The following is a 26,990-nucleotide window of genomic DNA, read 5'->3' as shown; positions in this document are numbered from 1 at the left end:
TTGGTGCCAGCTGATCCCTTCCTGACCAAGTGGAAGGAAAAATGGAAAACAGGTAAAATCCAGGATTGCCTCAGGCTTCCTTTCAGAGAAAGCTGGGCTGGGAGGGCAGGGAGGCTTTGTCAGGGCTCAGGGTGTCAGTTCTGCCACCCCAAATCTGCAGTGGGAGGGAACCACAGGAGGAGAGAACAGAGAACAGGACAAGGCAAGAATTGGGATTTCACAGCATGAGCTGTGGGATGTGTCTCACATCTCCAGGAAACAGAACTGCTCACCAAGTACCCAAACAAGGAAAAGTTATTTCCTATCCCACGTTGGAAGACAGGCAGCTGCAGGTCAGGCCCAACATTTTCCTTTGGGACAAGGGGAAAAAAAACAAAGAAGCAAACAGAACTAAATTCACAAAACTTTGCTTTTTATTATTTGAAACTGGAAAAGGCTCCTTGGGTAACAATGATCAGGTGTAAAAGTAACACACAGGGCTTGCTCAGCTTTCCAAAACTGGGGTGAAGTAAGCCAGGTGTTGATTTTATACATCCCATTCCTCTCAAAGCCACCAAGAAAAAGACAGGCAAAGCCCCAGCCCTTGGACAGGTGAGGTGCTTCAAGCACAACTTATGTTCCACACAGATATTTGTGGTGGTGGATGTACAATGGTTTCCTCCCACTGCCCTCTGTACAAAACAGGGATTAATTTTCACCTTCATTTTTAATACTTTTATAGAGACCTATCCACACTCAAAATTACAGGAAATGCCCAGATGAATCCATCAGTGTCATGTTAAAAGTGGTGAGTGCAAAATACACATGGGAACAGGGAAGGGGGAGTAATCAATGACAAAACAAAAGTGCAGATTGCTTTAATTAAGTTAATGAACACAGTTGAGCCAAGTGCTCTTTGCCCCAAAAGTCCCAAAGATTCAATCCAAACAAAAACCAGAACCACACGTTTGAACTCAGCACACAAAGCACCCAGAGCTCAGTGGCACTCACAGTTTGGTACCTCTCTCTTGCACTCCACATCCCAAATAATTCACTGTCCCACAGGTAAGGGCAGCTGAACACCACAGGGGATTATTGGCCACGTCAGCAGCCAGCTACAAGACACAGTTAACACATCACCATTCCCTACACTAGCCTAAACAACCCATTGCCACACAACACCCAACACTCCCATCAAGTTCCACTAGGCTTAAATTAATAACAAAGCAAGAAAAAGTCATCCTTGTTAGTAAACACTGAGCCAGCTGTGGTTTGGGCTTTTCCTGGGAGCTGACACGTCCAGGCACGTTGGCACAGAATTAATTCCCTTTCTCCCCAGCACACATTTCCTAAGGAACTGCCCTCCCACTGCGGCTGCCCCATCCCAGGGCAGCTGTAGCAGCACTGCCACACTCCACGATGGAGCTGACACCCAAATTTACAAACAATTCCATCCTTTTTCCTCCTCCTCAGTAAAACCCAGCCTGACAAACCCCGTGGAGGGCAGTCTCCCACAACCACAGCCTGAGCACAGCACATTCCCTGCTCTCAAAGCAGGCCCAAGGCAAACAAACTGGAGCTGTGATGTTCCTGTTTTCCAGCTGGCCAAACCCATGGGTTCTAACACAGGGAGCAGGATGGAGGAGCAGAACCCAGCCCCAGCACATGAACCAGACACTTCTTAGGAGCCAGAATTCAGCCCCAGGTCCTGCACTGGCCACTGGGGCTCTGCAGCCTCCCTGAAAAGGCTCTGTTCAATCCAAAAGGCTCCTGCCAAGAGTATTCCTACCCCTGACAAGTTGTTTTCCATCCTTGCCAGCACTTTCCACCCATCTGGGATGGAGAAATCCAGCCAATCGTCCCCGAGCTTTCCTGCAGAGCCAAAAGGACGAGGAGCTGTCGGCAGCAGGGATTGATCACCATCTGCAGGGCCCAGCACACACCATCCCTGTCAGCAGCTCACACAGACCCTGCAGGCTGCAGGAGGGATCTGGGGAAGGAGTGGGGAATGCAGAGCTGTGCAGGAGGTGGGACAGCCTGTACCACACACCAGCAAGCACAGCACAGCTTCCCACGAGGAAAAGGGGACTGGGAAAGCAGGAGCAGCCCCTCAGCCTGGGGGGAGCAGATCCAAACTGCCTGCTCAAAAATCTGTCTCCTCTTCCCCAAAGATTCCAGAGTTGGGAGTTTTAACTCCAGGTTTGCTCTGGAAGCACTGACAGAGCCAGGCACAAAGCACAGGAGCATGCCCAGCATTCCCAAATTCACCTTCACAGCTTTCCTCACCCTCAGCCAAACCAGAGGGAATTTTCTTCTGAAATGCCACAAAAGCCTGCCAGGCTTGGAGCAGCAGAAGGTGAGAAAAGGCATCAGAGGAGAATTATTAACATAAACTTGCTATTTCTTTTGCTCCAGACAGAACAAAGCCAGGGGATACCAGCAGCTCTGCCTTTAATCAGGAATTATCCTGACATTTTGAGGCTAAACAGGTGAGTTATAAATAAAAAAATGCCACTACAGGGGGAAGGCAGAGCTGGGAAAAATTCCCACAGGCATCAGCCTCCACCCAAATCCTTTTCTCCAGCCAGCCAAGCAGGTCTGGCCTTCAGGAGACCCTTGGCACTGGCACTGGAAAGGTTCAGAAGGGACAAGAAGCCTGGAGAAGAGCAGATGCACAACTTGTGTCAACAGCAAACAGGTGACAAAGGACAGAGGCTACACACAGGTCAGTACCTGGGAAAGTGACTCAAGGTACTTGCAGGGCAATCTATGTAATCTGGATATTAATCTCCATTTAGAAGTTTTTAATTGTAATTTAACAGCTAAAAGTAAAAATTATCAAGTCAGTTGTGTAAAACTTTAGGATTTTTTTTTTTTTTTTTTTTTGGTGGAGATATTGAAGTGGGGAGGAATCTGCAATCAGAGCCATAGATCCAGCTGAAGAAGAGCTGGTTTTAGGGACAGGCAACAGGAACAGCTGCCCAAGGGGACATCTCCCACCCCTCTGGGCTGTCAGGGAGAACACAAGGCAGAACTGCAGCAGCCTAACAGCAAACTCCAAAATAAACAGGCCACTGAGATACTGAAAGTCCTCATCACAGAATCATTTAGGTTGGAAAAGATGTCTGAGACAGAGTCCATTAACCCAGCACTGAGCACCTTGAGCTGTCCCAGAAACCTGCACCAAACTGAAACCTGTCTGCAGATCAGGCACGAGCTCTGCACAGAGCTCAGCAGCTGCAGCACAGGCTGAGATGCCCAATTTCAGCTCCAGGTCCCCTCTCTGCCCACTCACCAAGGCACAGGGAGCAGCCACGCCCTCTCTCCAGCCCTGTGTGACCCAAACTGGCTCTTCCCTCTGCAGGAAAACCTTTCCAGGCTGCTCACAACCACCGTGCTGGGGCTTGCCACTCCTCAAAAGCTGCAGGGAACAAAGCAAAAAGTGCCCTAAATCACCTTGAAATTCCCAGAGGTTTGGAGAACTCTATCCAGAGAGACAGGAATGAATCCTGTGAGTGACAGGAGCTGCTGTTTGCTGTCTCTGCTGGAGTCTGGGTTCTCCCACAGCTCAGGGAACGTGAGAGCCAGAATGGCAAAAAGCCCTTGTGAGAGTCAGAATAAAAGCAGCTCACAGGCACTGGAACCAGGCAGAGACTGGAATTTCTCCACAGAAGGGGCCTGAAACCCTCCAGGTACAGACATATTTACACACCTAAAACAGGCAGGGTTTTGTTAGACACTGATCTGGGGAGAAGAGAAGAGATCTGGAGTTTATCACAGGCAGAGGGGCAGATGCAACCAAGGGCTGTGGTAGTGCTGATGGTTTTAGCACAACTCTCAGCCTGGAGATGAGCACTGGGCAGGATTTTCCTGCACAGCACAGTCTGAAGGGAATCTGCTCCCTTGCCTGCAATACACAATCCCCAGTGGAGCTCAGATCTGTCACAAATCCATCTGGGATGAAACAAGGGCAACTGGAAAGGGAAAGGAGGGTCCTGTGAGTGAGGCAGCAGCACCCACTGTTCCAGAACAAGCCACACAATAGGCACAATCCCTTGTCACTCTGCACTCTGAAGGGCAACCTGAACAGGAATGGCACCCTGGGGTCACACCAGTGGCATGTGGCACGTTCTGCTGCCCATCATCTCACAGCTGGGTTTCTTTTCCCTCCTTCCTGTGCCTTTTTAGACCCATTTCACAAGATCTGAGAAAATCTTTCAGTACAAACCAGTCTGAACACATCAGAGCTTTTGGGAGTTTACACCCATCTCCAGCTCCTGCAATGAGAAATAAATCATCTCTGGTCTCAGGGAGACACCCAGAGCTGGAGCTCCAGGGACAGCACATCCATCAAGCTCCAGAAGCCAGGACAATGCTGCACACATTCATCTGCAGTGGGGATCCTGCCCTTGCTGAGGGAGTTCTCCAGAGGAAACCACACACTCCAAGTAGCAAGCCAAGGATGCAGGTATCACACCAGCCTCTCCTGGCAATGCTGCACCCACAGAAAGGTTTCTGGAGAGGAGGATGTGCTCTGTCACTGCCTGCTCTTCTGTCCAGCTCTGACCAGAAGTTGGTTTTGTCCCAATACATTCTTGTCTTGCACTAGGGAAGGTCTGCTCCCTCCTCTGCAGGATCAGCTCTCCAAAGCACAGCCTGGGAAACAAGGACTGCTGGCAAGCAGCGTGGAGTGGCACAGAGGAAAGGGCAGTAGTCAGGGATGCCAGGAGTGGGATGTGTGTACATTTGGGGTAGAAAGGCTTTATTCAAAGTGCATGCTTCTATCCAGAGGTACCGAGAGCGAGGGCTCCCCACCCCAGCCCCGGCTGGGGAGCGCAGCAGCCTTTGCCACCCGAGCCCTGTCCATCACCAACCACTCATCAAGTAGCCAGGGACTGAATGTTCTTGAGCATCTCATCAAAGGCCTCCCTGGAAGGTGCCTGGGCGTTCTGGAAGGGCACCTTGATGCGGCTGTAGAGGCTGAAGGATTTCAGCTCCAGCCAGATGAAACCGAAGCGGTCGTCGTCGAACAGGACGAACACCCCCGGCGTCCTCTCAGGGCTGGTGAAGCCATGGCCAGCAATGAGCCCTGTCCCATAAAAACTGCCAGGGGATAAGGGTAAAACAGGTGTGAGAACAGCAAGGATCACCCAGCATTTAGTTTAAAAAAAATCAGCACAAAACTCTGATGAAGGCGCTCTGCTGAGTGTGACACAACAGCGAGTTTTACGTTCAGTTTTTCTAATTGCAGGTTCCTGCTTTGGGTTATCCTAATTAGCACCTGCACACCAAAGCTGGGTTTTTCAGTAGTTCAGCCCCCAAACCCATCTGAGATTAACTTGTGCAACTCAAGGATCAGCACAGGCTCAATCCTCCCAGGAAAGCAAAAGCATGTTGAGAGCGTGAGCAGAGAGGCAAAACCTAAGGGAAAGGGAGAGAAAAATCTAAAAAGCAGAAAAATCTACCAGGACCTGAGGAGGAATAAAGGTCACTCAAAGCTCTGAGCAAGCAGCAGGTGGAGCAGGGTTTTATCCAAACACAACTGAGCTGTGACAGCAGGAGCCTTCTGGGATTAACCAGCTCTGGGAAGGTTTTTCCATGAGCACAGATGTTTGGCTGAAGGTCACCTGCCTAAGCCTCAGCTTTTGGGATCTTTTCCCACACTTCATTTAGTGTGCTGCTTCACCAACTCCAGCTCCCATTCAGCACAGCTCTCTGCATGCCTGCACCTCCTGCTTGGGGTGCTCAGCACCTGCCAGGGCTGCCCCAAGGCACCAGAGGCCAGGGGAAGGTGGGAGAGAGCACTGTGTTCCCACAGCCAAGGAACATGAATGACACACATGGGAATGGGAAGCAGCTTGAACAGTTCTAAATATATGAGCTGGGCAGCTCTGGGACATAAAACACACCAAAAAAAAAGGGGGGTGTGAGGAATTCAGGAGAGGTGCCAGCTTCTGAAGTAAATCTAGCAAGGAAGTGGGATGGCAGATGACAGTGTGGTGAAAGAGGGAACAAACCAAAGCATGAGAAATTGGGCAGCAGAGGCAGGAACCAGAGACTGTGGATTCCACATCCCTGGAAATGTGCAAGGCCAGATTGGACAGGGCTTGGAGCAACCTGGTCTAGTGGTTGCTCCATAGCAGGGGTGGAACAAGATGAGATTTTAGGTCCCTTTCAACCCGAACCATTCTGGAATTCTGTGAAATGTGAGCCCAAGGGGCTGGGAGATCCACAAGCAGGTAAAGGGCAAATACAAATACAGGACACACCTCAGAGACTCCCCCTTCCCTTTCAAAAAGGAATCAGGCACAAAACCCCAGTTACCAGATCCGGCAGGTCCGGGGATAATCCTCGTTCCTCGATATCACCCCCATGGGCAGCACGAAGGGCTGGGAAGCTGGGGCCTTGTCCTGGGTCATCCCCTCTGCCCCAGCTGCAGTCTCTTCCCCCTCAGCACCTTCTCCTGCCAGGGGACTGGCAGGCTGGGAGGCAGCTTGCTGGGAATGCTCCTCTTGCTCCTGCTCCTGCTGCTGCTCCTCCCGCCGGACCTGCTCCTGCACCTCCAGCACGATGCGCGACAGCTCACTGAAGTCCCGCAGGTTCTCGATGTCAGGCAGCTGCAGAGGGTGTGCCAGGTCTATCTCCACAGTCTGCTGTCCAGCTGGGATGTTGGGGTCTCCCTAGGGACAGAAGGAACAGTGTGGCTGCAGAGCCATCACTTGAAATTCACAGCTCACCCTATTCTACAATCACCAAGCTGCCAACAAAAAAGCCCTGCTTGGACCTTGTCTGCTGTTCTTTGACATCTCTGCTTTCCCCTTGCCAGAACCAGAACTTTAAATCAAAAGCTGTACTTGCAAAGGTGAAAGAAAGTCAAAGCTGCAGCTGCATTTCACCAGAATCCCTCCCTGCAGGGGGGAAGGAGCTCCCCTGCCTGACTTCAGTGAAGAGCTGCCAACATTTGGTACCTGCTGCTCTCACACACACAGGGGATTCTCCAGCAACCTGCTACCAGCTGCTCTCAGAAAGCAGCTGGAAGGGAGAGGAGAGGAAGGGGAAGCCAGGAGAAACTTTGCAGAGCAAGTTCTGCTCACTCTGCGTGTGCTGAGATTTACCCAATCCCCACAGGCAACAGAGTTTGGGCTACACAGAGAAATCTCTCCTGTGCATCCACAGCACTGAGAACACCTCCAGAAGCACCTGGCAGCAAGGAAGGTGCACTCACAGTGATCTTCGTGCCCTTGGCTTTCCTGCCATGGAAGCTGAGCATGACGATCTCCAGCCCGTGGCTGCCGTAGGTGCCCTTGAAGAGGCCGGGCTGGATCAGGTCCTCGGGGCTGCTGGGGGGGAGGTAGATGCGCCGGTACGTCAGGCAGTTGCTGTGCAGGAGGAAAGCAAAACAGAAGTCAAGGGAAAAAAAACCCTCCCCAGCAGCAAAGTGTTTGTATTCTGCTCCTCCAGCAGCTTGGGGGTGTTGTGAAGACAGGCAGGATCTGTGTTTGCTGATTTGCTTTATAGCTCTGCAAGCACTTCCTCCCTGCTCACCGTCCTCGTGAGCACACCAGGAGATTCCTGCAGCAAGGAAACTTCCTCAGCCCTTGAGATTCCCTGAGAAACTGAGAGTGAAGCATATTTAAACATCTGCTGCAGTGAGGAGGCTCCTAATAGAAGCTTGGAGAGATGGTTAAAATCCCCAGTTTCTCAGGGACTCTCTAATTCCTGCACTACAAAGCACACTGAGTAATATGGATAATAACCACACACTCCTTGGGATCACAGGCATTTGCTCTGTCTTCAAATTAAACTGAGTTAAATGACTCAAAAGCACCTTACTGTGCATAGTTATTGTGTAGAACTTGGAATCCTTTTCCTACTGCTGTCACTCCACCTCAGCTCCCTGTACAGCTGGGAAGCACTGCAGAGACACAACATTCCCCTGGCTGTGAAAGCCCATGGAAAACCCCACCTCAGGGAAAAAAATGCTCCAGTGTGCTTGTGAAATTACAGCAGCTCTTACTCATATTGGCTGGTGTAGATGAACTTCATCAGGATGAGCTCCTGCATGTGTTCATGGAAAATGTCCTCCAGAGTGCGACCCCACTCCTCCCTCAGCCACGTCCGGAATTCCTGCAGCACCAGGAGACAAGGGGGAGGATGAGGCCATTTCAGTGATGTGCCCCAAGGTGACTCCATGTGTCACTCTGTGACAGCACATTCCACTGGCAGAATCACAGACAGGGCACATCCTCTGCCAAAGACAGGGAAACGTGGCTGGATTTGGGAACAAGCATGTGTTGGCTTGGAAATATGTTTAAGAAACAGTGATACTGGTAACTGCCAGTGATCACACAATAAACAGGCTCCCCTTCAAATAAATCCCAAGTAGAAGCATAAACCTCCTAAGAATAAAGGCATGAGCATGGCCTGCTACTGCAAAGTAGCTCATCTACTCTTTCCCTCACAGTAACTCATCTGTGTGACCACAAGCTGACTCCTGTGCCCTGTCCTGACACGCTCAACATAAAAGAAAAAAGCTTTTGAAAAGCACTGAGGGTTTAGGAGGTTAAATCCTGCTGATTTAAGACTGATGCATCTAAATCCAAAGGGTGCTTTGAAAGCATCTCCTGAAGTAGCCCAACTGCAGCTCTGACAAGTTAATACCCTGCCATGAGTTGGTGTGATAACAGCTTACACTGAGATAGCAGCCTGCCAAGTGATATTCCAAACCTGCCTCTTTATCTTCCCAAGCCAGATCCTCCAATTTCCATAATGCCACGCACACTTAACGTGGTGCTTTGAAAGTATTAAAGCATTTCTCATCTGCTCCAGCACCAGAAAACACTTAACTAAACCTTTCACCCAGCTGTTTCCCATTAGCAGACAGACATTTTACAGCCTTCCTACAGAGGCAGCTGAAAAATCAGATTTGTCACGTGGAACCAGCTGGAAGCAAACAGCAGTACCTGACACAGGTATTCATCCTGACATTTATATCTGCATTTAAACACAGGTATTTCAGTCAGGAATCTGCCTTGCTGGGTAGAGCTGACAGACACAGGAGAAACAAGCAAATTAAGCTTTTAATCCCTCGAGCAAGGCAAGCAGTGGGAAGGTGCCTTGCTGACCAGCATGCATCCAAATGCAGCTGGTGCTCAGTGTGCTCAAAAGATCTTAATTACACAGACAGCAATGCCACTGAGACAGTGCCTGGAGTGTTGTTGATGTCCAAGATGTGCTGCTGAGGCTCTCTGGACAGGTCTGCTATCAAAACAGGAGGAAGGTGCTGGGGCTCAAAGAGCACAGAAAACTGCTTAAAACAGGGAATCAGCCAAAAGCTGCCAGCCTGGGGGGGTCAAACAGCCCCAGTCACACAGAAATCAGAAGGGCACCTCCCACAGCCCAACAGCAGCTGAGAGCTGGTCCCAGGAAGGGGACACACACAGAGGCTCAGTGCAGAGCCCTGGCACAGACTCACCTCCTGCCTGCCCCCTGACATCCTGTGGTGATCTGTCTGGTTGCACTTTGTGGAGAACTCGTCCTTCTTTACAATCTGGAGTTACCAAAAGGGAGAATTGAACAGGTTACACACCTGTTTAGAGGTGCTTTGAGTGAAGCAGCTGAGACTGCACACAGTCAATGCTTTGCAAAACAAACATTACTGGATTTGCTACAACAGAGAAATCATTCCCTGTGCAACACCTACAGAAGAGAGAAATGAAAGCAATAAAACCTCAATGCACTCTAATGAAAGTAATAGTTTTAAGTTGCTTCCCTATTTCAGCTTCCTCCTTTAAAGAAACAACCAACCTGTCAGAAAGCTCTTCAAAGCATCCAATGGATGCTGCATCACCTTCTCAAGGTCCCACAGTGCAGAGCTGCAGAACAGGTCTGTGTCTGGCTGGGCACACTCAGCAGCTGCCCAAGGCCAGTTCACACATCCCTTCCCCAGCCTGTGCACATCCTGGTGCTCCCACTGCCAGGGAACAAATTCAGAGCAGGGAACAGCCCACATGACTTGTCAGACACATAATGAGTGTAAAGCTGGTGCCCACACACACAGGCTGGTGAAAGCCATAGCTCTGAAATAAAATTCTGCCAGCTTTCTGATGAATCCATTTCCAGAGCCAAAGTGCACACACAGTGCTGAGAGAGGCAGGGGAGCTCACCTGGATGTGGCCATTATGAGGTCCCTTGTGGCCATACATGCACTCCACTGTGGCAGATTTCCTCTCCATGAGGTGGATCCTGAAGAGGGGCTTGAATCTCATGGGATCATCCACATGAGGGTCATGAGGGGGCAGGTACATCCAGCCAATGATGAACAAACCATCTACCTGCAGAGGGACAGGACACAAAGCCCACAGGATCAGCCCTGCATGATTCCTTAGGAGTCTGCAGCAAACTCTGAGGCCTCTCCTGGCCCAGGGCAGGAGCTGCAGAACAGTTTGCTGCATTCCCAAACAGCTTTCCAGCCATTAACCCAGACCATATGCACTCCCAGCACTCCCAGGGTGAAGAGGGTTTCTTTACAAGGCTTCCTGCACCACTGGAAAAAGCTCAGGCCTTTATTGCTGCAAATGACTTGCCTGGAGTGCAGGATCCAGAGGGAAAGACCACACAGCAAGTCAGACTCTAATTGGTTTGAGAGCTCCTGCTGGCAGATATCCTAGTAGATGAATTCTGCTTCCCTTGACTATCCCTGCTTTTTGGATGAGGAATTATTTGGCTTTGTTACTCAGAGAACACAGGAAGCAACACTACACTGAGGGGCACAAGTGCCAGCCCCTTTCCTGCACACCTAACAGAAGCCTTTCCCTCAGGGCTGCAATTCCAGAGGCAGGATATTCTCCAAACACAGGAGACCAAGGCAGGGCAGTGCCACAGAATTTTTTTTTTAAGGTCACAGTGGAAGTATTGATGCAGTTGAAAGCCCTCTGACACCAGCTCATGCAACAGAATCTTGCAAAACCCAAAGAACTCGTGATTTGTTCTGCTTCAACCTGGTGGCTGTTGAACCTTGGTGCAGAGAACAAGAGCTGCAGGAAACTCCTGGCTCAGCCCCCACCAGTTCAGAGTCAGATGTTGTTCATTAACTGCACCCCAGCAGCACCAGAGCTGCCAGGCTGCACAGATCCTGCACCAGTGACACTCTACATCTGATGCACGAGACTCAGGGAGGGTCTAAAGGTTTGCCAATCACACAGCTTTGCAAAAGGTTCAGCTGCAGGCAAAGAAAATGAAGTAAATTAACAGATTCCTGTGCCAGCCACTGGAGTATCAGTGTCAAACTCTAAATCAAGCCTTTCCCTCAAACACTGACCATGTTTTCTACCTGCTCCTGGGGCTGTCTGGTGTGGAGCTGAAATATAAAAACTGTCTGGAGAAAAGTGGTGATGGTAAGAATCCCAGAACCATTGAGGCTGGGAAAGAGCCCTGAGACCATGGAGTCCAAGCTGTGAGAGTTCCACATCCACCCCAGGGATGGGATTCCAGCACCTCCTGTGTTTGAAATTCCTCCTGACATCCAACCCTAGAGAAACCAAGGAGCCTCTGGGTCCAAACCACTCACTCGAGGGCTGGCTGTTCAGACTTGTTAATGGTCTGGGAATGGCTGCCAGGTGTGGGAAGGGAAAAACCCACCTCAGAGTCCCCAGAATGGGCAGGCTGAGGCACTCACTCACCACCACGTTGAGCAGTCCCCCGTAGGGCCCGATGTCCGGCTGCCACAGCCCCAGGATGTGCCGGTACCGGTGCAGCACTGGGGAACAGGGAGACACTCAGGTGAGCACACCCAGCCAGGAACTGGCATTTTGGGAATGAAAACCTTGCTACCAGGCTGAGCAATAGCACCCCACAGCTGCTTGTACTCAGGAAAAGTGACTGTGTCCAAGCTGAGGCCTCCCCCAAGCTCACACATGTTTATATTCTTTATTTCTGGCCCTGTGGAAGGGCAGAAACACCTACCTCAGCAGGAACCCCTAAAAAAAAAAACCAAAACTTTTGCAACACAGTCCCATTAATGCAAATCACACAATATAACCAGAGCTAAAAACAAATAAAAGCATCTGCTGCCTCCAGTTACCAAAAATGCACTCGATGCTTCACACTGCAAAGCAACAGAAACCAGGGAAGGGCAGGAAGGTAGGAACAGGGAAATCTGAGTATTTTGAAAGCATTTCACTGCCTTGTGTAAACAAACTTGCTCCAGAGTTTAGCATCCTCAAAAACAGCCATTGGGAGCATGGGCAAAGCACATGGATCACTCCAGCCTGGGAATCTGGTGGTGTGGTCACATCAGTCACAGCCTTAAAAATTCTGCAGAAGCAGCTACATCTCAGCAGTGCCCAAAAGCTGCCTCCAAAACCCACTCAGAATCTACTCTAGCAGCTGAGCCTTCCCTGTTTCTCATCTCAGAGCCAGTTCTCTCCAATCTCACCTAAACAGAGGAATATTTTCAGCAAGCAGGAAAAAAGGGTTTTACAGAATGATCCTGAACCTCCTATTGTGAGGAATGCTTAGAGGTGGGACCTGCCTCCAGTCCTTACACAGCCATTCCTGTCCATCTAATCTCCTTTTGTCCATCTGGTTTCCTCACACAACCAGTAACTCCCACAAGAAGGCACTGCACTCTCAGGCATTTGGGGCAGGAGCAGCAGCCTGCACATTATTTCCATGAAGATGGCAAGAATATACTTCACTTGCCTTAAAGTGATGTCCATGGCCAGCTCAGAAGGCCAAATAAACTCACTTTAACCTCCACGACTGGCTTGAATAATAGGGTTGGGTTTGCATCAATTTAAATGAGGAATTGTGTTTTGGTGCAGCTGTTCCAGTGACTTCCACAAAAGTTTGGGATAGCAGGGAGGGATGTCCAGAGGTGCCAGCTGGCCTGGAGGAGCCTTTTCCCTGGGCAGTAAACAATTTCAGACTGATGGCCTGGTTTCACCCAGGGAACCAAGTGCAGCACAAACAACACTAAGGCAAGCAGGCAAACCCCATTCCCAGCTCAGTAATTAGACATTAATTAATGGGATGAGCTGCTCAACCCACCACACTGTGCCTTCTACCCTGTCTGCCACAGAGCTGATAAAATCCAGCTCTTTTTAATGTATTATTATTTTTTAGGACAGAAAACTAAGTTATCCAAGGGGGATGAGGATGTCCCTCCCAGCCCAGCTCCTGTTAGGAGCAGTTTCAGGAAGCAGAGCTGAGTTCTGGACTCAGGAGGCAAAAAAAAAATAAAAAAAAAAATCCATTCACTTCCAGAACTTACTGGGGAAAATGCTGGTGCTTGGCCAAAGGCCCAAACAAGTCTCAAAACACAGCTCAATTTTCAAGCCTGGGCTGTCTCTGAGCTCCAGCAAAACAGCAGCTAATATTAATTGCAGGGAAAACCTGATGAATTCCAGCTCTGGCTCTTCCTGGTAGGAGACAGGATGGATCTGGCAGTTGTTTCCCTTCCTGCTCCTTGAAAGAAAACAGCACTTGGGTCTTTCTCCAAGGTTCTCCACTGCCTGTGCTCAGCCCTGGAAGGGCCTCTTGCTTATCCAAACTTCTGAGCCCACATCCTGCCAAATGGAGCAGAACCACATCCACTGGCTGCTCCAGGATACCCAGCCTGGATATTCCCCACATTCCATAAGCAGCTCTGCCCACCCTTCAGATGGGAAGGGGGCTTGAATCCAGCTGGGAATGGGCTTGGAAAAGCAGGGAATCCCAACTCCCACTGACACAAGGCTGCCTGGGGAATGTCCTCACCAGGGAAGACCCAACCCACTGCAATTCTCCTGGATTCCTGGGATGCAGGAAGGTCTCTAGAAGCAAAAGGAGCTGGAACAATGCCAGCAGTGCCCAGGCTGGTGATGCCTGACCTGCTCTGGGAAGAGCTCAGAGTAATCCAGATGAGCTTAAACCCCTGGGGAAAGTGATCTGAGCTCTAACACTGCAAGAACATGAGAAATCCTGACAGCACCAGAGGGGAAAAAGGGGAAATGGGCCATTGCATCTTAAACCACATGGGGTCAGAACCACAGAATCATTTTGGTTGGAAAAGACCTCCAAGATCATCAACTCAAACCATCCAAGCTTTTCCCCAAGGAAAACAACAGCCCAAGAGCAAAGGGGCACATCAGAAGTCTGGGCTGCAGCTAAAGAAATAACAACTGAGGAAACAATACCAAATGCCATTTAAGTTTGGAGCAAACATCCAATCTCCAAAGGAATCCATCCTGCAGCTTGGATTTGCTTCTCCTCCCCATCCAGCCCCAGAACACAGCTGGTGTTGACAGGCACCCCAGGCTGCCAAACCCCAAATTTTGTCCCAGTTCCTGCTGTAGCCCTGCTGCTGCTCTGCCCTGACTCACATTGAAGTCCTCACCTCCCCTGCATGGCCCCTGCTCGGTTGCTTCCCTCAGCACAGGGAATTCTGCAGCATCCACTCACTCATTAATGTGTGTGAAACTCTCCATTCCCAAGCAGCAGTGAGTTAGTAACTGGAGTCTGCCAAACCCTGCAGACCCAAAGGACCATCAGAGACAGCTCAACACCCCCTCCAAATAAACACCAAATAGTCCTGGCATCCTTAATTGATGTAAACTAATCAGTCCTTCCCACTCAACTCCTGCTGAACACTGAACTCCAAGGGTTTAACTATTCCTCCCTCAACACAACACAAGGAAGGGAAAAAAAGGTTATCCAAAGTGAGGAAGGCAAATCACAACCTTGAAAACATTAGCAGAACATTTCCTAGAGACAGAGATGGTGCTTAAAAGGATTCAGTGTGCAGGGAGGGAATTACTATGGGAACACTCAGCATTTTTCACTGAAGGGCTGTGGATTTACTGTGGCTCACTTGAATCACAACAAAGCTCTTTGCCAGTCCAGAGCTGCTTTTAGGAGGTCTCACCAGGATATCTGGTAGAAAAGAGCAATTCCCTCCTGTTCTGTGCAAAGAAATCCTCAAAAAACAGCCCAGCACACCTCAGTGCCTGCCCTGCTCACGCTGTCACCCCCAGGGCCCCAGCCACGCCTGGTGGCACCTCCCTGCTGTCCCCAGGTCAGCCCCAGTGCTTTGCTCCAAGCCAGGGCACACTCCATGCAGCATCTGGGGCAGTGCTGGGTGCAGGAAGCAGCAGCAGCAGCGGGTACGTACGGCAGGTGTAAACATCTCTGTACTCCATGTGCTCGTAGTCGGGCAGGATTTTCATAAAACGCCCCGACTTCACCCGTGGGTTTATACCTGAACAGACAGAGCAGGGTGAGTGCCGGCAAACTCTGCTCCTCTGGCACCAGCAAACACTCCCATGGGCCTGGAGAAACCACACAGGGAAGTCCAGCTCTCTCCTGACTCTGCTTCCAGTTGTTTCTGTCACCCTCAGCCTGATGTGAGCAGGATTTCTCACACAGAACTGTTCCAGATTCCCACACCATTATTAAAAGTGGCATCCAGTAAATTCCAAGTGGAATCAAAGTTCTTCCTCAAGAAGACCAAGTCTCTCCATGGACAGCAGCCCAGGCCTTGGATTAGTTCTGCTTTCAGGCACTTGAGCTCAATTCCCATTTTCCCACACCTTGTCCCACAGAAGCACACTCAGTGAATGGAAAAGTCCAAGCAGTAATCCCAAATTATCTCCTCTGCAATTGAAGAGGTTTATGGGACAGTAGGGAAATGGGGTGACATCACCAGGAAACTGCTCCTGGCACAGGGCAAAGTGCAGAATCTGAGCAGAGGAGCTGAGATGGTGCATCCTGAAAACCAGGAATGGCTGCCAAGCATTCCCACTTTGGAGTAACCATCAGTGCGTGGGATTGCTGGGTGGATAAAAACACAGAAGTGCAGGAAAGGCCATCACAGGGGTGCTTCTCACACATCAAGTGTGACCCTTTGCTAATGGATGCCATGGGTTTGAAAACTGCTCATGGAAACTTATGTGTCTGACAGACTTATTGCACATTATTAAATAAATAAACTGATTACACTCTGCAAGCCTGGAAACAGTGGGAATGTTTAGGAAAATATCCCACAGGTTTGTTCTCTCCTCAGCCTCCCTGCCCACAGCTGGAGAGTCACCACTGCCCTGAGCCAGTAAGGTCATTTTTACCCACAAGTTGGGCATAAAAAGCACTAAATATCACTTTAGCATCTCTGAACCATGGAAGTTATGTAGTGAAAAGGATTACAGGTCTTGAAGAGATGCTGTCTCACTTTAAAATGGCAATGAGAGCTGGTATGTGCTGTGTGGCTCTCACCACACAGAGGTATGGGACTAAATGGGAATTAAGGGAGGCCTTGAGGGTTAATGGGACCTCTCTGGGGACATCTGTGTGCTGGCTCAGCATCACTCAGCCCTCCCAGCCAGGAAAATGAGGCAGTTCCATCCCTAGTGTAGTGTCTACTAGGGAAAGAGAGATATTAGGTGATGAAATCATTTTCCTGTGGATGCTCAGCAAGTCTATTAAAGATGGGATTAAACCCCTTCTGCCTGTTTTTCTTCCCAGCTTTAAGATCAATGCTTGAGGTCATGGCTATCTCAAGGTTCTAAAGGGTCCCACACCCACAGACATTCCCAAAGCACACTGACACCTCCTGCCAGGCTCCCTTCCTTCAGGGAATGCTCATCCCTTTCCCACTCCTGCAGCCACTTCCTTTCACTGAGATCCAGGCTTAGAAAAAACACCTGTTAATTCCTTAGCAAGATCTGAAAATGGCAAAACAGGATGAAAAACTGTCAATACATTTCATTAAAAAATTCAATTCCATGCTCTTTTCCCACCAAAGGACTGGGAGGCACAGAAATCCTGACTCTTGGTTCTAAATAAAACCCCAAACATGTCAACTTCCCAGTGAAACCCCTGCTAGTCAGTCTGAACAACTTCTGCCACCGAAGTTTAATAAATACTCAACATTTCCATGCTGTCAGAATTGGTATCAAGCAAGATTTGGATTGGCTTGATGACTCACGTTTGGCGTAAACATCTCGACAGGACACTCCTGTGATCTCCAGCTTCCTCAGGTTTTCACACACTCCATATTCTGCAACAACACAGCAAAAAAAGGGTCAACTCTGGCACAGAAAGGTTGGGACCCAGAGCCTTGACATCAACCACTGAGATCTGATTTGTGCTTTCTTGAAGCTGCCAGAGTAGACCAAGAATCTGATTTTTGTTTTAAAAACTGGATGTGATTTCATTGTGGATTCCAAGACATTTCACAAGCAAAGCCTGCAACAAACACACATAAGGCACAAACACAGCCAGCAAAGTCCCAGCTGCTCAGGAGGAGTGTGAAATGTGGGAGACATCCCCATTCCAGCTGGGATTGTGTGCCTGTTCCCAGCAAATCACTGTGCACAGCAATTATCCACTCTCACTGAGGTACCCAGCAGGGAAAACTGCTCATTAGGATCCTAAAGGAAAGGTCACAGAGTCAAAAAAGAATGAAAGAGAGACATAAAACAGGCCCCAGCATGTACAAATATGGTTACACTTAAAGCAGATCAGATTGAGACAGGGCTGTTGTACAGTCAGATGCCTTTGATTGCTTCCAGAAACCCCTGAAAACAAAGGGAGATCTTGGAGCAGCTTTGAAGCAGAAAATGAGATTCTCTCCTTTCATTTTCAGGAAGTCAACACTGAACTTCTAAGAAACTTCAAAAAAAAAAAAAAAGGAACTACTAATGTCTTGATGCAAGAAATCCTCAGAAGAACAGATAGAGGAAATGAGAGGAGGGAGATCCCAAAAAATCAGCAGTGACAATGCCAGCCTGCTGCAGTGACCCTGCCAGATCTCAGTACAGAACAGTGCACTCCCTGACATCAAAGGCATCAACAGCACAGATCAAACAGCAGCTTCCCCCAGCAGCACAAACACCTGCCAGATATTTGACACAAAATTATCTCTGCAGACCCTCATCAAGCCATTAAATATTAAATTTATCCTCAGCAGAGCATCCTTGAATTAACAACTGTGGCTGTGAAGCACCACCTAATGCTGGAAACCTGCTGCAGGAGAGAATTCAGGATTCAGATATGAGAAAAGCAGAAGTTTCCCTGAATTAATTCAGCCTCCTCCTGTCTATAAATAGAAGCACACAATGACAGAGCACACCCAGGGTTTATGGGCAGGGAAAACACATCCTGCACACTCTGGGTGGGCAGCAAGAGTGAGGGGGCACAGGGCACTACAAACACACTGCCCAGGGCAGTGCAGAACTGCTGCTGACTTCTGCAGGGAAAATCAGAGGAAGCTCTGAGGGTTCTGAAGCCCAGGGTGGGCTGAGGAGCACAGTGAGCTCAGCCCAGCACAAACAAACCATTTAGTGCTGGGGCTCTGCCAGCTGAGTCCTGCAGATCCACGGCAGCACAGCCCCAGGAGCTGGGAATGCAGAGCCACCCTGCCAGGCTTCATGTGAGAGTAAATACACCCAAGGGATGCAGGAATGCTCCCAGCTGCTTGCAAAGTCCTTGGCAAAGGGCAGCAACAGGCAACCCTTGTGCATGTAAATAAAATAACCAAAACTGAGATGAGCCCTGTGCACCGCAGGCAGGGAAGGGATTGATGCTGCATGGGAAAGGGAGGAGGATCCTTCCCAAATGGAATTTCTAACAGCACCAGGAGTGACACTCCCTCATCCCACAGGAGGTGCTGGCTTTTCCCAAATCTCCCTCCCTAATCCATCAATCACTCAAGTGAGTGCCATGGCAGATCCACCAGCAGCAGGTACCTCCAAATCACAGGGTGGGAAGGGATTTGATGTCAAAGCTTTCCCTGATTACCTGCAGTGAAATTTTATGAAAGCCAAACTATTATTCAAGTGATTGTACTTCCAATCTTACCTGGAAAGATTCAAATAACAAATTCCTTTAAATAATACAAAAATTTAGGATTTCTGTATTGCTACATGTTATTTGTCATTAGATACCCAAGCAAGTATTATCAAGAAAAAAATAATCTCATCCCAATGTGCTTTAACACTCATTTTATAACTAATTCTTATCCTGTTTTGGCCAGCAAACAGCTACAGAGAGTGAAAATGCCACAGTGATGGCTGAGCTCCATAAGTGCATTACTGCAGCTCTTCTGACCCAGCATGGCCATTTTATGGGAAAAATCAATCTTTTGGCTCAAAGTGCCTCAAAAAAACACCCCCTCTGAATATCATAAGCAAGAAACCCAGAAGGCAAGAGGGACATAAATTAATAGCAATTAGAGCTTCAAGATAATGAGAAAAAAATAAAACTGGTAAGGTTTTCTTTAAAGAGAACAGAAACCCCTTTCCAAGAAAGATCTGAAGGGCTCGAGCTTCCTGGAAAATTCCACTTCAGTGCAATTAAATCTATTTTAAGGAAATGTATCTCAGTGCAATAGCTCACTGAGTATTTTTATTTTAAGGAGTTAACAGTCACCTAAATTCACACCCTTGGAAAATGGCTACTTAATCCTGCTTCCAAAGCAAGGATGGAAATTGGTTTTCAAGTTCCCAGTGAGCAGCTGGAAAGGCTGCTGGTTTATAAGGAGTGCTGATTTCCCAAACATGGGGACACACTGCAGTTTCCATGGCCACATGCACAGGATTTTAAAGCACTTGGAAAAGCAATCTCCATGTGGTATGAGCTGCATTAATACTTCTGCAAGTGGCATTTGTCCCCTGCCCTGCTCCCAGCACTTCCCAGGCTCACATTCCCTGCTCCTCCCCAAAAGAAGCTGTGTCCCCTTCACCCTGCAAGGACTGTTCTTGTTTGTATTCTTGTGTCTTTTGCTTGTTTAAAAACAAGGCTCTTCCACACCAGGTTGGGAAGAATCCCCTGTGCTCACATCAAAGCCCAAATTCCTGCTTTTCTGCTGCCCTTCCCAGCATGGGAGCTGCTGGAAGCTGTGTGCACATCCACAATTCTGAGGAAATGAGGATGTCTGGCAGAGCTTGATCCCCTTCACCATTACTGAACTTCCACTGTGTCCTGGTTAATCAAATTTTCCAATTATCCCTGGATAAATGCAAGCTCACAAGGCTGGACACAGAACAGAGGGGATAAAAACTCACTGGATTATTCCAGATACCACAAAAATGGGAGATTCTCAGGTTAGCAGCTCTGACACACCAGGTGGACAAAGCTGGAATTGGCTTCTTGCTCCCAGAGGCTGAGCAGTCAGATTAAAACACACCCAGTCCTCTTCCAAACACTTCTTGGGGTTACCAGGGAGGAAAAGGAGATTTGATCTGCAACAAATGCAAACATTTGTGGAAACCCTAAAGCAGAAGATGGGCAGCTTGCAGACAGGTCTGAGACTCTCTGAAGGTGAGAAAGTCTGAGCAGGGAGGAACAGCCAAGCACTGCCCAGGTGGAGTTTGAAAGCCAGGAAAGGTCATCAGAGATGAAGAAAAGCCAAAAACAATCAGACTACACAACGTTTTCACCTCACACAAAGGGAGGCTGGAGCCTTATGAAAGCCACAGCACTGCAAGAAATGGTTCCTGTTGTGGCAGCATTTGTGCCAACTCCTGCATGGGTTCCTTGGAGTCTTTTAAGGGCTGGACCCCACCCAAAAGTCTCCTCACTGAGGGTACAATCCACATTTCCCACCCTTCTTTCCCTCCTCTTTCCACACAACCTGAAGGTCACAAACTTCAGCACCTCAGTTGACATTTTCCAGGAGGCCCAAAAGCTGCTGGAGGTTGTTTTCACAAACAAAAGCCTTTTTTTCCAAGCTCTAGAACTGGTTATTCTGCATTACTGGTGTGATCTCAGGTGTTCTGCAGCACTTGCCCTGTTCTGGTTAAAGATGAAAGAAATTAAAGATGAAAAATGGACTGTAAGGTGTTAATCAAGGTAGGTCAGGCCACCAGCCAGGGTGACACGAGATTTAATTCTGCTCCTGCTGCAGAGATCAGTAAACTCCTATTTATAGAAAACCTGGAAGTGACTGCAACCCTCTCCTTGCCAAGGAAGCAATCCAGAGACATTGTTTACCCCAAACAGTTGCAATGATAAAAGGACAACAGCTCTGACAGCCGTGTCAGTGTTGCACAATTCCCCCACTCCATCCCAGTGCTCCCCCAGTCCCCCACCAGCAGCAAAAGCCACTCCACTTCCAGGCAGACAAATTCTGGACACTTGGAATAATCTCAGCATGTTTTCAGACTCATCTCCAGCTGGGCTGGCCCAGAGCAGGGCAGAACAAGACATCAACACTGGGCTGAGGGCCCTGTCCAGCCTGGGGCACAGCCAGGCTGCTCCTCACACCCAGCACTGCTCCTGTCCAGGGAGGAGGGAAAACGGCCAAACAAAGCACTGCAGCAACAGCTCCTCCCAAAAAAGCTTCTCCCTGATTATTTCAGGATTTCTTCCTGCCTCTGCACTGCTGTGCATTCCTAAAAACAGAAGTGGTTTTGCACATGCAGCTGGCACCAAGCTGAGGTTTCCCAGTTACATGCTGGGTTTGGATGATCCTTGTGGATCCCTTCCAGCTCGGATATTCTGTGATTCCAGGACCATCAGGAGGCTGCAGAGTGAATCAACCAGCAAGGCACACGTGTTCTTGCTCTGTTTTCAGGACATGCAGCCTCACAACAAGACTCAGGCACAAACACACACTTAAACACAGACCTCAGATGGGAACTGGTTTGGTTTTGGAAAAGATTACAAAAAGTAAAGACATTTTGTATTTGAGCATCACACAGTCATCAGTGTATGGCTGTGCAGAAACACAGCACAGAATATTTTAAGTTTTAAATGTGTATTTATTCACCAACACTTGATGTTTACCTATAAAATAATGCCCAATTTAACATTCATGTGTACAACTATTCAAAGTTACAGTCCTACCTCAGCAATGCAAAGCACCACAAACAGCCTGAGCAGCTCCAGCTGAGGAACTGCTTGGAAAACCAGAGCTGGTTAAAAAATTCAGGATCAGTTTCACCATGGTAGGAAGATTTTGGCCCCTTATCAGTTCAGCACAGCTTGGGCACCTGCCTTTGGTACAGGATTCTCCTCAGCCACACCAGCAGCCACCAAAGCACTCTGACACTGCTTGGAATGTTGGGAAACTGGAGAAATTACATTGCAAGAAGAATCAAAATTTGATTTATACACCTCTCACCTGGTAATCAGCTAAGGGCCATAGACAAAAGCATCCCTTCCTGTCTAGGTTAGTTTTAGCCATATAAATTTCCTTCATTTCCTTAAATCTCAGCTGAGGTTTTGAACATTGCTTTTATCCATTGGAAAGAAAATCCAAGGAGCAGACATGAATTTGATAAATAAATGTAAATCCCCAACAGGCCTAATTCAGTGGGTCTTTTTACAAGCCAACCTAGCCTAGAGTTAAAAGTGACATAGATTTCTGTATACACATTTGGCCAGGACCATAATCCATTAAAATAATTAATCACTGAAGTTTTGCAAACCATTAATCGAATACATAAATATCCATGAGGGCTCCATGTCACTAGAATATAAGGAAAGAATTAACACCATTTTTTTAGTCTGTCTCCTAAAACAAATCTTAAATTATGGGGACAATGCTGAATTATGAAATAATGCTTTGGTTTACATTTTCCAGGTGCAGCCTTTGTGTTTGTTGTCCAAAGGCTCTTGGATAGTGCTGATAAGGCACGAATTCATTCCTGCAAGGTTTCAGGCATTCCACCAGATCCCACTGCAGGCAGCCAACATTCCCAAACCTTTCATCCCCGTGCCCTCACTGGTATTAAAAACAGAAAGCAAACAGGAAAATACACATGACTTCATGTGCTGGCAGGAGCGCCTGGCAGCGCTGGTTGAGAGGATGAGCACAGCAAGGCAGACCTTGGGAGGTGGGACAGGACTGAAATAACAAACAGAGGACAGAGCGCTGGGAGGAAGAGGATGAGGAGTAAGGAGAGAGAAGTGCAGCTTTACACAGCAGAGCAAAAAATAGCTCCCAGGTTTTCACACTGCTGCAGCAGCAGAGGGTTCCTGGAGAACGCAGACACCAACCTGGAGCCTCTCCACGCTCTCTGCGCTTCCCCACAGCGTGTCCTCACCCCGGCCTGGCTGCTCCGCACCCTGCGGGCTGTGTGCCCCCGTGTCTCCCCCGGTGTAGGGGCTGAGCATTCCCTGCCCTCAGGGCTCCCCCAAGGACATGCTCCCATCCCACTCCTAAGGGGGACAACCCCAGCTCGACGCCCTTTGCCACAAGTGCCACCAGCAAGAGCCCGTGTCCCAAGGGACCCGAGACGTGCCCACCCCCCGCTGCACATGAGAGCCACGGCCCCACAGCCCGCACCCCAAATCTGATTTCCGTCCTGCTCCAACCCTTCAGCACCCCCCAGTCCATCGCCTCTCGCACTCTCCGTGTCCTCCCTCCTTGTCGCCGACGCCATCCATCCCCCCTGCACCCGGACCCCTGGGGCGGGCGGTACCTTCGCGGCAGCGCCGCCGCCAGATCGTGTCGGTGCGGAGGATGCGGCGGAACGTGGTGCAGACCCGGGCCAGGCTGGGTAGGTCGGTGCCGGGCAGGGAGCCGAAGATCTGCACCAGGAGCTCCGGGGGCAGCTCCAACAAGGACAGCGGGGCCCGCCCGGCCGGGCCGGCCTCGACAGAAGGCGGCAGGGGCCGCCCGCCCTCAATGCGTTCTGCGGCCTCCTCGTCCTCCGTGACGCTGCCACCTCCCGCTTCTTCGGGGTCCGTATCGGTGTCGGGCTCGCTGTCGGCAGCACCGCGGCGCTGCTCCCTGGCCGCGCTGCGCCGGCGGCAGCCGCGGGCCGGCCCCACACCGCACAGCCGCGCGCACACCGCCATGGCCGCCGCCGCTCTGACCGCGGCTCCGGGGCGCGCCACCGTGCCCGCCGTTGGCCCCGCCCACCGCAAAGCCCCGCCAATCAGTACCGCCCATCCCGCCATTGAGCCACGCCTACCGGGCGGCTCCTCCAATCAGCGCCGCCTCATCAAGCCGCGCCACGCCCCCGCCGGTAGCGGACGCTGCGCGGACGCTGTTCCCTAACCGACACAACCAGCGTGCGCGCCCCCTAGCGGGCGGGCGGACCGCGCGCATGGCGGGGCCTGTGCCCGGTAACGGGGCGCGCTGCGGGCCGGTGCAGGGCTGGGGCCGCGTTCGCCGCATCCCGCTTCCCGTTTTAATTCCATGAAAAAAACCAGAGAATCCCTTCCCCCCTTCCCTTGGAGGAAGTCTGACTGCGGGAGAGAGGAGGGAAAGAAAGAAAAGGAGGAAACCATCTTTTGCCCCGTGTGAGGATCGAACTCACGACCTTCAGATTATGAGACTGACGCGCTACCTACTGCGCTAACGAGGCTCCTCGAGAAACAGCCCCTAGCAAACATCTGTTATCCATGAGCATCCGCCTCCCCGGGCCCTTCCCGGTTCTCTGCCATTCCCGGCTGTTGCCTGAGAAACCTTTTTCCTTACAAAAATCCCCTCTCTTGATTGTTTCGTTGTTGTTGTTTTGTTTTTTTTTTGTTTTTTTTTTACCCCCATTTGTTCTTTTCCCTGCTTTTCTGCCACCCGGACCTCACATTTTGTGCAAATGGCTCCTCTTTCCCATGGCGTTCTGCAAGAAACATCTTGGGTTTTGTCCTTTTTTTTTGTATTTTTTATTTTTTTAATTTTGGAAATGGCTCCTTTTTATTCCATGTTGCTGCAAAACAGCTGCAGAGTCCTTTGGGGTTCCTAAGCATCCTCATCCGGCCGGCCAGGAATAGACTGTGAGGGCTGTGCTGACAACAGGCTCACAAGGAAATCAAGTTGCTTCCACATAATTAACAAAAATTAGAGCCAGCCTCGTTTGCTGTGAGGAGACGCTGTTCAGTTGGGATTTCTGCAGTGGAATGAGCTCGCTGCTCTCAGAGAGTGCTCAGCACAAGAGGGTCCCCAGTGATGCTGGCTGAAGTGCTGCCCTGAATCCTAATGGAGGGGCCTCACCCTCAGCGAGGGTCCCACGGCTGCAGTCTCCATGACGATGGAGCAACAAATCCCCAAACTGGCAGGAGACAGGAAAACAGAGATTTAATTGATGCAGAAAGTCTGAGAGCATCACCCACGAGAATCACTGCAGGGAGGCTGCTCTGCAGAGCAAGGAGCTGGCAGAGGGTGAACGAGGAACAGACCTTTGGACATAGAATCCCACAATGGTTTGGGTGGGAATCATCCCATTCCAGTGGGATTTCACGAGAGCAGAGAATAGGGAAGAATCACCCCTCTTGTCCCACTGCTCACCCTCCTTTTGAGTCTCACCAGACCAGACAAGATGCTTGACTTGCCCACGGATTTTACCAAGGGTCTGCTGGGCAGCTGTGGTTGTTTGGGCCAGGAAACCCTGATTCCCAAGGATCTGGATGGCCATGGACATGGGATGGTGACATGACCAGTGCAGGCTGCCTGGCTCATGGTACAAACAACATTGCTGCAACCCTGGGATGAGTAAATGCTCGGCTTCTCCCAGGCTGAACATCTGCATTCCCCCTCTGACTCTGCCCATGTGCAGGATGAGGTGTCATTTTAGTGCTGTGCTAATCCTTTGGGACCTCAGTGATGCACAAATTTAGTGCCCACAGTTCTGATTACATTACAAAAAAGCTGCTCCAAGCATCCAAACCAAGGCACACGGGCAGTGAGTCATGTAAACCAAACATCAAATCTCTGGAAATATGGCCAGAGCTGTTTTCCACCTGTAGGGAATCACATGGCTCTTCCCACTTACATTAGGCTCAACTGGTACTTAAAGGTTCTAAAGGCCTTGTCATGTCTGTTTGTTTAGGAACTGATGGATTCATGCAGAGGAAAGGGTTGATGGCAAAGATTTTTGTGTGAATGAAACAAAAGATGTCCTGGGTGACATTGCCTGGAGCAAAATCACGGCAGTCTACAGCACATACATGCTTTCCTCTCTTTTGCCTTTCTATTTTTACCTGAACTTTATTCTTTCTCCTTTTTCACTGAATGCTCCTGCTGCCTAATCACCCTACAACCTTCTCTCCTTTCCCTCACCCTCCTGACCTCTATAACCTGACCCCACAGTCTTGGCTCTGTGGGTGCTGAGCCACATTTCTCACCCATCAGACTTTCCCTTGGCCCACTGACCCCTCTGCAGTCCAGCCCAGCAGGACTGGGAGGGGCTGGGATGGACAGCCCAGCACAAATCCATGCCAATTCCCACGGAGCTCCATTGCCCTGTGCTGATTCCTTCCAGATGAAGAAGGGCAAAGGGAAAAGTCTGCCTGGCAGTGCCCACCTCCATCCCACACTGGTGTCACCCAGAGCCCAGCAAAGCCTGGGCCAAAGCTTCCAGTGCTCTGAGTGACCATGGAAACAAAGCTCCCAGTGCTCTGAGTTCTCTTCTAATGAAACAGGGTGAGAGAATCCCAGCTCTTCATCACATCAGAGAGGAGAAACAATTGCTGTCTCCAATTTCCAGTGCTGTACTTGGGGAGAAACACACAACAGTTTTGGAGCCTGGGCACATCCAAGGTCTTTGAGGCCCAGAAGGTGAAGACCTGGTGCACCACAGGGTGATAATTACCAAATATCACCTTCAACTTCAGTCATCAATGTCTAAAATTGCTGCTTTCTCCCCCATCTTACCAAATCCATTATCTCAATCAACCAGCTTTGTTTGTGACAGTGGGGAAAGCAGGAAAAGTGTGTTATCATCATCATCTCCAATCCTCTGTGGCACTGTCTGAGCACCTTCCTTGGAAAACATTCCCAGAGTAATGGCCTGGAGCCTTCCAGTGCTGCTGTCTCAGGCAGCCCTTACCACAGGGCTCTCCAAAAAGGATGTAGTGAAAGGGGAAATGCTATTGTTTCATTTCCCCTCAGCAATTAAGAAGCTGATGCAGCTCTGGCTGTAGTCAATTAGTCTTCACGCTCACTAAAGGGCTTTGGATGGGTCCCAGAGTTAGTGTCCTCATTTTCTGTAATCCTGGAAGTGTTTATGCCTTCCCAGGCTCTGAGCAGGGATGAGCCAGCTGATGGCACATCCAGCCAATTATAACCAGAACAGTGAGGAGAGGAT

General features: G+C 49.7%; 1 protein-coding gene and 1 non-coding gene across 3 annotated transcripts; both read right to left on the bottom strand.

Annotated features, from left to right (window-relative positions):
• Positions 1-395: 395 nt before the first annotated feature.
• FBXO31 (F-box protein 31) lies at positions 396-23,813 on the bottom strand. Of its 2 annotated transcripts, XM_056500949.1 has the most exons (10): positions 23,382-23,792; positions 16,940-17,011; positions 15,131-15,217; positions 11,661-11,737; positions 10,146-10,313; positions 9,455-9,529; positions 7,997-8,106; positions 7,205-7,358; positions 6,304-6,659; positions 396-5,082 (listed from the first exon to the last, which is right to left on the bottom strand). In XM_056500949.1, exons 1-10 carry the CDS (start codon positions 23,758-23,760, stop codon positions 4,860-4,862), a joined length of 1,701 nt encoding a protein of 566 aa, XP_056356924.1. In that variant the 5' UTR covers positions 23,761-23,792; the 3' UTR covers positions 396-4,859. The 2 variants fall into 2 exon arrangements, with proteins under 2 accessions (XP_056356924.1, XP_056356925.1); XM_056500950.1 differs by lacking the exon at positions 15,131-15,217 and having other exon boundaries at positions 23,382-23,813.
• A 386-nt stretch (positions 23,814-24,199) lies between these two features.
• On the bottom strand, positions 24,200-24,272 carry TRNAM-CAU (transfer RNA methionine (anticodon CAU)). The gene has a single exon. It is a non-coding gene; the product is annotated as a tRNA-Met (tRNA).
• Positions 24,273-26,990: the final 2,718 nt, after the last annotated feature.

The sequence above is a fragment of the Oenanthe melanoleuca genome, chromosome 11, assembly GCF_029582105.1.
Source record: "Oenanthe melanoleuca isolate GR-GAL-2019-014 chromosome 11, OMel1.0, whole genome shotgun sequence".
In the NCBI taxonomy this organism is placed as follows: Eukaryota; Metazoa; Chordata; class Aves; order Passeriformes; family Muscicapidae; genus Oenanthe; species Oenanthe melanoleuca.
The sequence above is the reverse complement of the archived record's forward strand: the minus strand, read 5'-3'. Positions and strand labels throughout refer to the sequence as shown.